At 43.2% G+C, this 12901-nt stretch overlaps 1 protein-coding gene across 2 annotated transcripts in view; it reads right to left on the bottom strand.

Annotated features, from left to right (window-relative positions):
• Positions 1 to 2758: 2758 nt before the first annotated feature.
• The window catches only part of zdhhc17 (zinc finger DHHC-type palmitoyltransferase 17), a 144733-nt gene continuing 134590 nt past the window's right edge, over positions 2759 to 12901 (bottom strand). For both annotated transcript variants that reach the window (XM_060839575.1, XM_060839576.1), the window contains 4 exons: positions 7395 to 7478; positions 7153 to 7310; positions 5749 to 5843; positions 2759 to 5176 (listed from right to left, as the gene is read on the bottom strand). In XM_060839575.1, coding sequence (XP_060695558.1) covers positions 5038 to 5176; positions 5749 to 5843; positions 7153 to 7310; positions 7395 to 7478 — 476 coding nt within the window. In that variant the 3' untranslated portion in view covers positions 2759 to 5037. The remainder of the gene's footprint in view (positions 5177 to 5748; positions 5844 to 7152; positions 7311 to 7394; positions 7479 to 12901) is intronic.

Below are 12901 nucleotides of genomic sequence, written 5' to 3'. Positions count from 1 at the left end.
GGTCTGAGATTGACAGTCGCTGCCAATGATGGCCCAACCAATCAGCACCCTCCTTTCATTCTGTAAATCATCTGCCTCTTTTTGTTAAGATTAGATTAGATTCCCTACAGTGTGGAGACAGTCCCTTCGGTCCAACCAGTCCACACCTACCCTTCGAAGAGTAACCCACCCAGACCCATTTCCCTCTAAGGCACCTAACACTACGGGCAATTTAGCATGGCCAATTCACCTAACCTGCACATCTTTGGACTGTGGGAGGAAACTGGAGCACCCGGAGGATACCCACACAGACATGGGAAGAATGTACAAACTCCACATAAACAGACGCCCAAGGCTGGAATTGAACCAAGGACCCCTGTGCTGTGAGACAGCAGTGCTAACCACTGAGCTGAAGAAATTGTGCTTCAATTAAGCAAAGTGAGCCTGCCATGATTTGAACACGCAATAATCTGGAGTCCGGTTGCGCCACAAGCTTTTCTCAGGTTTGCTTCTTGCCTTCTTATGCTGATGAATTAAGACAAAAAGCTTCAATTCACAGTCTCCTTTTAGCAATGGGAAGGACAAATCTTCTCAGAACTCAAGACGAATTAGACCAAGAACACTGACAATACTGAATTGGTTGCTAACTCTATTGCAGGAGGAAAAAAATTTAAAACAAAGGCAATAGCAAGAATGAAAATTGACAGGGGCTTGGGTTGTCTTTGGAAAAGCAGCAGCAGAGGAGGCAGAATGTTAGCAGCAACACAGAATCAGTGTAGACTAATGAAGACTGTCACAGCAAAGGTCCAAGGTTTGGACAGAGAAAAGTATGAGGTGAAGGAGCAAGGTGGGGGAACAAGGGGTGAGGGAGGGGCGCAAGGAGCGAGAGGTCTGTGCTTGATGGTACAAATAACAAACACTATCACCATAATTCACAAAAATAAATTACCTACCTTCTGGATGATCTACTCAGTCTTCAACTTCCCTTAGCTTCAAACGGACATGCACTGACTGAGCTAGTAAGCTCCGCAAGAAACTCTGCAGTGGTCCAAATGGGTGTGAATACATTTTGGGTGGGCTATGATTAATGAATGGGGGTTTGTGCTCATTGTCTGGTGGGTGGGTCACTACTGGAGTTAGTCAGATCAGATGATTCAATTTCAGCTTGGTCAGTTTTACCTGGTGGATCCCTCAGTAGGACTTCATATAACATAGAAGCAATGATGGCCGCTTGCCTCCAACAGCAGTCATAGAGATGTATAGCAGAGACAGACCCTTTGGTTCAACACATCCATGATATTCTAACCTAATCTAGGTCCATTTGCCAGCACTTGGCCCATATCCCTCTAAACTCTTCCTATTCATATACCCATTCAGATACCTTTTAAATGCTGTAATTGTACCAGCCTCCACCACTTCCTCTGACACCTCATGAGATACATGCACCACCCTCTGTGTGAAAAAGTTACCCTTTGGTCCCTTTTATATCTTTCCCCCTCCCACCCTAAACCTATGCCTCTAGTTCTGCACTCCCTCATCCCTCATGATTTCATAAACCTCTGTAAGGTCACCCTTCATATTCCGATACTCCAGGGAAAACACCCCCAAGCCTATTCAGCCTTTCCCTATAAATCAAATCCTCCAACCCTGGCAAAATCCTTGTAAATCTTTTCTGAACCATTTCAAGTTTCACAACATCCTTTTGAACGGAAGGAGACCAGAATTTCCCACTATATTCCAAAACTGGCCTAAACAAACACAATATCCAAAAGCAGCCTAACCAATTTCCTGTACAGCCGCAACTTGACATCCTAACTCCGACACTCAATGCTCTGACCAATAAAGGAAAGCATACCAAATGTCTTCTTCACTATCCTATCTCCCTGCAACTCTACTTTCAAGAAATTACGAACTTGCACTCCAAGGTCTTTTAGTTCAGTAACTCATTAGGATCTTACCATTAAGTGTATACGTTCTGCTCAGATTAGCTTTTCCAAAAAGCAGTACCTCACATTTCTCTATATTAAACTCCATTTGCCATTCCTCAGCCCATTAGCCCATCTGATCAAGGACGGCATGGTGGTTAGCACTGCTGCCTCACAGTACCAGAGACGCTGGTTCAATTCCCGCCTCAGGCGACTGACTGTGTGGAGTTTGCACATTCTCCCCATGTCTGCGTGGGTTTCCTCCCACAGTCCAAAGATGTGCAGGTTAGGTGAATTGACCATGCTAAATTGCCTGTAGTGTTAGGTGAAGGGGTAAATGTAGGGGAAATGGGTCTGGGTGGGTTATGCTTCGACGGTGTGGACTTTGTTGGGGCGAAGGGTCTGTTTCCACACTGTAAGTAATCTAATCTAATCCCGTTGTAATCTGAGTTAACCTTGTTCGCTGTCCACTACATCCTCAATTTGGCATAATCTGCAAACTTACTAACTAGCTCCAGTTGGGTAGTTGTGGTTAAGGGAGGTGGCAGAGGTTGGTTTATGGCCCTTCAGCCCGAGTGGTCACTGGGTCCGATGGAGTCCTTGTACTTGCCACGTACGAGACCCTTCGTGCTCCGGTTGCTTGTGTGAAAGTGAGACAGAAGTTCCAACCAAAGTGACAGATAAATGTTGAAATCATACAAAAATAAGTTAAAAATCTGCAAACCACTTCTTGATTGGTTCAGTAATTAAAGGCCATTCCAAAGGAGCAGCTGACTAAAAAGGTTTGACAATGGATATAAACAGCAACAGACTGCAATCACACACAAAAAAACACCTTGTAGTAGCAGGTCATATTTGATAGCAATGAATGACTGGATGCAGTTGATTTATTAGTTCAATAATTTACAAAATTTTGACAACCCAATCCCACCATTGGAAGAACAGCCAGCTTTAATTTTACAGTCATATATTTTGTCCTCCACATTGTACATAAAGGGTCTGGATTTTAGCAAAACAAAACACTTGGCACAGTTATAAATAATGTCATACAAAAACAAAACAACATTCACAATTTGCAGGATATAGTGTCGCCCAAGTATTACTGAAATGTAAAACTCTTACTAACTGCGAGTACGAAACTCCAATACACACAAAAAAAAACTGGCCTGAGTAGGGACTGTAGAATTTAGAGAGAGGGTGAATATAACAGGTTATTCAAAAGTCAAAGTACAAAGGAAAAATAATTCGGATAAATGCCAGTGTTTTAAACTTTAAAAAGGGGGTGAAATTCTTCTCTGGAGCTGGCAGAATTGAAATCAGTAGCAACTCATCCTGGACTATTTTTAATCCTTGCTTGGTCCTCATTCTCATTGCAGCTAGTCAGAGTGTCAGATGGACTCCCACATGTTGCAGTCCTGTTTCTCAAAGAGCTTAGACAATGTGATGTTATATTCCATGTGCACACAAACCTGCAATATGCTCCAATTAATGACAAAGAGAAAGTAGTCTTGCTTTTTTAAAAAACCTGATAAACATTCAAGTTGATTAATATTACAATACTGCAAGTCTTGATATCTGGTACATTGCTTACAAACTAGGTGTGGGCTCCACTACAAAATAAACAGCTACTGAAAATTCTTGGACTTTGCAAACACAGGACACTGACTATTTACAAATTGACTGATCTTCCCACCAAGGGGAAGATGGTGAAATAACACTTAATTGTTAACTGTTGCAATGTTTTATGTCCTACAATCGAGGGAGCTGCCATTTCTTTTTCGTTAATTTTGCAAAGCATCCGACATGCAGTGAATTCAATGGTTGATTAGTTCTGAACAGCAGCAGCAGCACTACCAGAAGCAAATGAACTACATTCCTACACTTCGTTTTTTTTCTCATGGAGTTGAAAGTTAAGTTCATAGCTCCAAACTAACACTGACAAAATTACACACGATAAAACTAGTTGATAAATAATTTATATACAGATACAACCAATCTTTACACTTGCTCCAGGAGCTAATTTAATTTGCATTTTGCACAGGTTTCTTGACTAAACTTTCAACTGTCTGTATAAACATGAGTATGCAGAAAGCAGTGGATGGACAATTGTGACTAAATGCAAAAAGCTATAAAAATGCATTGCAGTTCTTTTCCACAATGTGGTTTTTCACTCCAGTCGCCTTCTCTGTCTGAGCCAATCATCCTGAACTGTTCAGGCAGCAAGACTGATAAAAAAAACCCTATCTCGCTCCATGGCTGGCACAGCAGATTCCATGACCACCCTGCAGAAGATGCTTTCCGAGCGGAGAGGTGGATGATGCAAATTTTTCCTCTTGCCCTCAGTCTCAAACCCCATCAAAACAGACATTTCTGACACTCATTGCTGAGCAGCCTGCTTTAGAATTGAGCAAACTCAACTAATTAAAGACCACGAGAGTGAGACTGACAGCACTGTGCTGCATGCTCATGACTTTCTTGTCAATGATTATTAACATCTAGTTGTCCAGAAATGCCAAATGGACAGTGACTCATTCCTTAAAATCATGATTAAAAGAGAGAAAGTATTTTGTTAAGTGAACAGCTGATACAAACGGATTTTAGATGTTACCTCTGCACATAACCTTGACTAATCGATTTCTGGCATTCTGCAGTGCAACTGAAAGTACCATGTAAATAGTGTTTAATGCATAATAAGCAGCATAATCACACAGATGCGTTTCTACACGTTCCTGATGAGTACGACAAATTTTGAATTCAGCTTCTTGAGCAAATGGAACAGAATTGGGGTTCCAGAATTCATACTTGATTGCTCCTCTGACATTGCAACCAGAGCACACAATGTTATGTTAAAAGCAAACTCCTGTGAAAAGCAGTCTGTATTTCTTTTGAATAAGGAGTCCCTTTCAGCCATCCACTTCTACCACAGTTTGATCACAACAGGAAGAAACAGGCAGCAAAACCGTCCCTGTTTAATGTTTGGATGTGACGGATCATGATGTAAGAACCACAGGTTGTCACCTCCCCTCAGCAACATATTGTTCTGTTGATTTCAGAGAAGGAAATAAAGGAAATGTGTCAGGCACCAGTTCGAAGGGTGATGGTGAATTGATCCAGCCTATGGGTATGGGATCCACTACACCAGCTGATAACCGCTCCCTGACGTCTGGTCATAGTCTATTGTATACTGATGTGTCCAGTCCACCATCACAGGGCGAAAGAGGCCAAAACATCTAAATTCAAAGAAGTCTATGATATTCCTAATGCAACCATGGCTGATGGAGCAAAGAAACAGGAAAAAAAAAGTCAATCATCTGAATGCATCCAAGTTACTATGATTTATAACAGATTTGTTCACAAGCCTCCTCCTTCCCCTCCATCTCAGCCCACTAGCATCTCTCTTTTGTTTCTTTCACTTTCATGTATTTATCCAGTTTCCTCTTAAACGTACTGACATGATTTACCTGAACCACTCCCTGTGGGAGCAAGCTTCACATTCTTTGAATAAACAGGCTTCTCCTGAATTCCCAAGTGATTTATTAGTGACTGTCTTTTATTGATGGTCCCGAACCTTTAAGCACTTCCACAAGTGGAAATGTCTTCCCCATTAACTCTTCCATAACTTAAAGGAGTGCATTTTTCTTTTTTCTAGATTTCCAGACTGTTCAGCCTTTAAGTGTGATTATCTCCCAGGAACAACAGTGGGAAATTATTTAAAACATCGATTTGAAAAGGTGCACAAACTAAAAGTAAGACCTCTAACTGACTGCTTTATTCACTGAATAGCTATTGGAATCTCAGTTCAATACATCTGAAATGCAGTGTTAGTATTCACACAGTTACTCACTTGAAGGGACTTTCAATAGTGGTTGTTGTAACTTTAAAGTGCTTGTAGCGTCTTGCATTCATCCTTTCATTTGTAGTTATTCCAAGGCAAGCAATCTTCAAATCAAAAATAAATCAATTAACATTACAAAAAAAAGAGGTGACTGCTCTCAAGTTTAACTAAAATGCCTGCATGTTTTGTGGATTAGGAACGATTCTCAGGTGGCAGTGTTTGCTGGCACCTGTTCACTACAATTGAGCACTAATTTGGGAATGCACGTGCAGACAGTTCAAATTAAAATAATCACCACATACCACTTCTGCATGATCTCAAAGGCAAGTGCAGCACTGCCTAGGGAAGTGCACATGCTGTAAAATGGTGTAAGAGTAGGAAAGGTTAATTGCAACTGTCACAAGGTTCAGGTGAGAGCACATCTGGAGTTTTGGTTTCCTTATTTCAGGAAAGATACCATTTCCTTGCAGGCAGGTCAGGGTAGGTTCACTGGGATGGGCTTATGAGCAAAAACTAAACAGGTTAGGACTCTAAACTGGAGTTTAGAAGAATGAGAGGTGATTTCATTGAAACATACAGGATTCTTAACAGGCTTGACAAGGTAAATGCTGAGAGGAATCTAGGAACAGAGTCTCAGAGTGAAGCAGCACCACTTTAAAACTGAGATGAGGAAGAATTTCTTCTCTCAAAGGGTTATCAGTCTTTGGAAATCTTTGCCGCAGAGAACCGTGGGGGCAGAGATCTTGTTTATAGTTAAGGCCGAGAGAGATAGATTCTTGGTCATTCGGGAAATCGAGAGTTATGGGGAAAACGCAGGAAAGTAGGCATGAGGAATGTCAGGTCAGCCATGATCCTATCCTAATTCTGGTCATATGAGTTCAGTGCTAATGCAGGACAGTCAGATTGGGAATCCCCCAGAGTAAAGGCGGCCAAGGAGGGGCGGGGATGGTGGAGAGCGGGTGAAGAGGCAGGATGTCAGGAAGAGCTCAGGATCAGAGACCTGCTGTTCCCTCTCCTCCTGGTTCTCTACCAGGTCTAGGTGCCACACTCTCCTCTCAGATTCACTAATGGGATATAGGCATCAATGTCAGTTATTCCACATCTCCAGTTGCCTCTTCAGAAGGTGTTTAGAACTTGCTTTCTTGAACCGTTGCAGTTTGTGTGGTGAGTGCTCCCGAAGATTAGAGTGCCAGGATTTTAACCCAGTGATGGGGACCGAACAGTCTATGTTTGCCTTGTTGAAAATTGCCTTGTGCAGATGTGGGAAGAATATCAGTGGCAGGGCGAACACTGAAGAGTAAACAGAGCTATTGAAAACAATGCCCAAAAGTCAGAAAGTGGCAAAGTTCAATGGCTGTAATCTTAAATTATCTGAAATTTGGGAAAGGAACAAAAACAGACTTTCCTGCTTACCTGATACATCTGACACATGAGTAACACAGCAACCCACAAGAAGTGAAAGAGACTGTTCAGAAACATCCAGAAAACCCACGGAGAGCAGCTTGCAATTTCCGTGATATATGTCCAGAATCCATCTTTTGGATAGTTAGACTCACAGTGGATGCTCCAATCTAAAAGAAAAAGATTACTAACTACAAGAATTTTATAAAAATGATAGGAAGCTACACACATTCGAGTTGGTATGCTTTACTTACATAAAAAACAGCCATAAATCATCCAAATGATCATGCCTAATAAGAAGAACAGGTATCCAATGAAATATCTGTGGTTCCCTGCTCCTGGAATAGACAGAAAACATTCACTTATAAATCCAGCCAAAAGACAATCTTTAGGAATTGCTGTTTCATTAAGCAAATGATAAAAATTAAAACGCTACCATTATTAAAAACAGAAAAATCAAAAAGGTAGCATCATTATTCACTAATGTGGTCATTGCCAGTAAGGCTGATGTGTAATCTCTACCCTGAGCTGCCTTTGAGAATATGCTAATTGGCTATTTTCTTGAATAGCTTGAGTATTGTTGCCACAGTGTTCAAGTTACATTCTGCAGCAGTTTAAAACACTAAACAGGTTTACTTCACTATTTCGAAGGGCAGTTAAGATGCTGAGAGTCTGGAGTCACACATGGGCCAGACCAGTTAAGGACATCAGATTTTCTTACTTAAAGAATGTAAGCAAACCAGTTGGACTTTCACAGTACTCTGCTAGATTCATGAAAGTTGTTTGTTATCCGAGATTATTATCTAACTATCTGAATTTAAGTTCACAAATTGCCAATTTTGGTTCTGAAGTTTCATCTTTTGTTGTGGTTCTGTTCGCCGAGCTGGGAATTTGTGTTGCAGACGTTTTGTCCCCTGTCTAGGTGACATCCTCAGTGCTTGGGAGCCTCCTGTGAAGCGCTTCTGTGATCTTTCCTTCAGCATTTATAGTGATTTGTACCTGCCGCTTCCGGTTGTCAGTTCCAGCTGTCCGCTGCAGTGGTCGGTATATTGGGTCCAGGTCGATGTGCTTATTGATAGAATCAGTGGATGAGTGCCATGCCTCTAGGAATTCCCTGGCTGTTCTTTGTTTGGCTTGTCCTATAATAGTAGTGTTGTCCCAGTCAAACTCATGTTGCTTGTCATCGGAGTGTGTGGTTACTAAGGATAGCTGGTCATGTCATTTCGTGGCTAGTTGGTGTTCATGGATGCGGACCTTTAGCTGTCTTCCTGTTTGTCCTGTGTAATGTTTTGTGCAGTCCTTGCATGGGATTTTGTACACTACAATGTACAATATACCGGCCACTGCAGCGGACAGCTGGAACTGACAACCGGAAGCGGCAGGTACAAATCACTATAAATGCCGGAGGAAACATCACTGAAGCGCTTCACAGGAGGCTCCCAAGCACTGAGGATATCACCTAGACAGGGGATGAAACGTCTGCAACACAAATTCCCAGCTCGGCGAACAGAACCACAACAACAAGCACCCGAGCTACAAATCTTCTCCCAAACTTTGAACACCTACAGGCGAGAGACGCTAAGACAAACCAGAAATGGGAATCCAGTGCCAACCGCCTAAGCGCCACATACAAACAACTCCGGTTTCTGCACAACTGCCGAAAGAATCGAATCCTTCCACCATGTGTCAGATACAGACCACCAGTCAACAACCCACAAGCCAGGGACACAGCCAGACAGAACGGATTCAGGATGATCCAGTAATGATTACAGACGCTCACAACAGACTTCACAAATACAGACAAGAAATTGCGCGCCAAAAATCGTTAATTTCAAAAACCACCAATCAGGAATGGACCCGGACCATAGAACAGGCCGTCACCACAGGACAGAACAGGACCACACACCGCAAACAAACGGCACTCAAAGAAAATACAGCCAAACTAACACACAACAAAGAGGACACCACAACACACACCTGGGTTAGAAACCTCTCCCACAGACAGCTCACAGATACGGAAAGAACAATACTGGCTATGGGACTCAACTACAATCACAGGGACGCCAAGACAGCAGACTTCCTAGCAGCACGAGAATGCACACTCGGGAACAATGGATTGACAGAAGAGACACAACAAACAGTGAGACAAAGTATTGTACCCCTGAAAACAAGGAAAAGACAAACACACGACCTCAACGTCAAGGAGAGAGACGCACTAAAAAAAACGATAAGAACATAATCATACTACCAGCAGACAAAGGCAGAATGATGGTCATCCTGGACAAAGCAGAGTACATCCAGGAAGCACAACAACTACTTGCAGATACCAACACCTACCAAAAGAGGGAGTTTGACCCCACCCCACAGCTCACCAATAGGATAAACAACACACTGAGGAACCTACAAAAACGGACAGATAACCAGGTCTGACCTACAGAGAATGAAACCGGAAAGCAGCAACACCAGCCCCAGATTCTATAGACTACCTAAAGTGTACAAACCAGACATTCCACTCAGACCCATCGTATCGCTACCAGGGACACCATCACACAAACTGGCTAAAGAGCTACAGCAGAAACTGAAACACCTGATCAGCGGATCCAGACACTCTATACAGTCATCACAGGAATTCTTGGACATCATCAGAAATATACACATAGACAAGGAAGAAACTATGGTCGCATTCGATGTAACGGCACTGTTCACCTCTATCGACAAACCCTAGCCAGAGAAACAATAGCCAACCTGCTGGACATACAGAACAGACAACAGGGCGGGGAACCTATCAACAAAGATTGCATACTCAAACTACTGGACCTGTGCCTCACAACACACTTCACATTCAACAACCAGATATATGAACAAATCAACGGCACACCCATGGGTTCACCCATCTCTGGACTCATAGCAGAAGCGGTAATGCAAAGATTAGAACAAACAGTCTTACCGCAAATTCAACCCAAACTCTGGGTCAGATATGTAAATGATACCTTTGTAATCATTAAAACACAGAAATAGAGAACACACACCGGATCATCAACGCCACACTCACAGGAATCCGATTCACTAGAGAGGAAGAAAAGGACAACCAACTCCCATTCCTAGACGTGATGCTACAGAGAACACCGAACGGAGAATTCACCACAAACGTATACAGGAAAGCCACACACACAGACCAAGTCCTGAACTACGAAAGCAACTACCCCAACACACACAAAAGAAGTTGCATCAAGACACTGTTCAAAAGGGCCACCACACACTGCAGTACACCAGAACTGCAAAAAGAGGAAGAAGAACACCTGTACAATGTATTCGCCAAAAACAGATACCCGCGCAATTTCATCAACAGATGCATAAGGGAAAGACAACGGAATGAGGACATGTCACAACCCAAAGGACTAGCCACATTACCATACAGCAAGAACATTTCTAAACTGACAGCCAGACTACTACAACCACTAGGACTCATAACAGCACACAAACCAACAGCCACTCTCAGACAACAACTCACCAGGACAAAGGACCCGATACCCAGCATAAGCAAAACTAACGCAGTGTACAAAATCCCATGCAAGGACTGCACAAAACACTATGTAGGACTTCTGTTCGCCGAGCTGGAGGTTTTTGTTGCAAACGTTTCGTCCCCTGGCTAGGAGACATCATCAGTGCTCTGGAGCCTCCTGCGAAGCGCTTCTTTGATGTTTCTTCCGGCATTTATAGTGGTCTATAGTAGTGTTTTCCCAGTCGAATTCATGTTGCTTGTTGTCTGAGTGTGTGGCTACAAGGGATAGCTGGTCGTGTCGTTTCGTGGCTAGTTGGTGTTCATGTATGCGGATTGTTAGCTGTCTTCCTGTTTGTCCTATATAGTGTTTTGTGCAGTCCTTGCATGGTATTTTATAAACTACATTAGTTTTGCTCATGTTGGGTATTGGCTCCTTTGTTCTAGTAAGTTGTTGTCTGAGCGTGGCTGTTGGTTTGTGTGCCGTTATGAGTCCTAGTGGTCGCAGTAGTCTGGCTGTCAGTTCTGGCTGCCAGCTATCCCTTGTAGCCACACACTCAGACAACAAGCAACATGAATTCGACTGGGAAAACACTACTATCATAGGGCAAGCCAGACAGAGAACAGCCAGGGAATTCCTAGAGGCATGGCATTCATCCACAAACTCCATCAACAGACACATCGACCTGGACCCAATATACCAATCACTACAGCGGACAGCTGAAACTGACACCCGGAAGCGGCAAGGACAGACCACTATAAATGCCGGAAGAAACATCAAAGAAATGCTTCGCAGGAGGCTCCAGAGCACTGATGATGTCTCCTAGCCAGGGGACGAAGCGTTTGCAACAAAAACCTCCAGCTCGGCGAACAGAACCACTACAACAAGCACCCGAGCTACAAATCTTCGCACAAACTTTGAACTATATAGGACAAACAGGAAGACAGCTAACGTTCCGCATCCATGAACACCAACTAGCCACGAAACGACATGACCAGCTATCTTTAGTAGCCACACACTCAGATGACAAGCAACATGAGTTTGACTGGGACAACACTACTATTATAGGACAAGCCAAACAGAGAACTGCCAGGGAATTCCTAGAGGCATGGCACTCATCCACAGATTCTATCAACTAACACATCGACCTGGACCCAATATACCTGCCACTGCAGCGGACAGCTGGAACGGACAACCGGAAGTGGCAGGTACAAATCACTATAAATGCCGGAGGAAAGATCACAGAAGTGCTTCACAGGAGGCTCCCAAGCACTAAGGATGTCACCTAGAAAGGGGACGAAACGTCTGCAACACAAATTCCTAGCTCGACGAACAGAACCACAACAACGAGCATCCGAGCTACAAATCTTCTCCCAAACTTTCATCTTTTGCCTGACTGACCCACCATTATCACTCAAGGAACACCACTACAATGTTACCGTAACCACACTTGTAAGGTGAGAAAAATTCTGTGGAGATAATTCTATGGGTTAAGGAAACCAACTGTGTTTAATTCAACAGCTCTTTCAAGAATCAGTATAGTGGGCTGAATGCACTCCTTACATGCAAAAATAAGGAGTGGCACAGTGGCTCAGTACTGCTGCCTCACAGCACCAGGGACCTAGGTTCGATTCCAGTCTTGGGCGACTGTCTGTGTGGAGTTTGCACATTCTCCCCATGTCTGCGTGGGTTTCCTCCGGCTGCTCCGGTTTCATCTCACAATCCAAAGATGTGCAGTTCAAGTGAACTGGCCATGCTAAGTTGCCCATAGTGTTTAGAGATGTGTTAGTTAGGGATAAATGTATTCATGGAGTTCAGAAGAATGAGTCACTTCGCACAGAAACATTTAACATTCTAACAGAACTAGACAGTAAAAGTGTTCCTGATCACCAGGGAGTCCAGAACCAGGGGTCACAGTCTAAGGATAGGGGGTAGGCCATTTAGGACTGAGTAGGGGAGAAGTGACTTCACCCAAACAAACAGTGGTGAGCCTATGGGATTTGCTACCACAGAAAGCGATCAAGGCCAAAGCACTGTACGATTTCAAGGAGTTGGGTATAGCATTTGGCGCTAAAGGAATCAAAAGATACATGGGAAAGTAGAAATAGGGTACTGAGTGGCATGATCATCATGACCATAATGAATGGCACAGGCTTGAAGGGCCAAATGGCCTACTCCAACTCCTATTGTCTATATTTAAAAGTCAGCTTCATGGACTTGTCTAATTCAAAAATATTGAAAGGTACAAAACTCAGCAAGCG

This window comes from Hemiscyllium ocellatum, chromosome 19 (assembly GCF_020745735.1).
Source record: "Hemiscyllium ocellatum isolate sHemOce1 chromosome 19, sHemOce1.pat.X.cur, whole genome shotgun sequence".
In the NCBI taxonomy this organism is placed as follows: domain Eukaryota; kingdom Metazoa; phylum Chordata; class Chondrichthyes; order Orectolobiformes; family Hemiscylliidae; genus Hemiscyllium; species Hemiscyllium ocellatum.
Note: the sequence above shows the minus strand (reverse complement) of the source record. Positions and strands in the feature narration are given on the sequence as shown.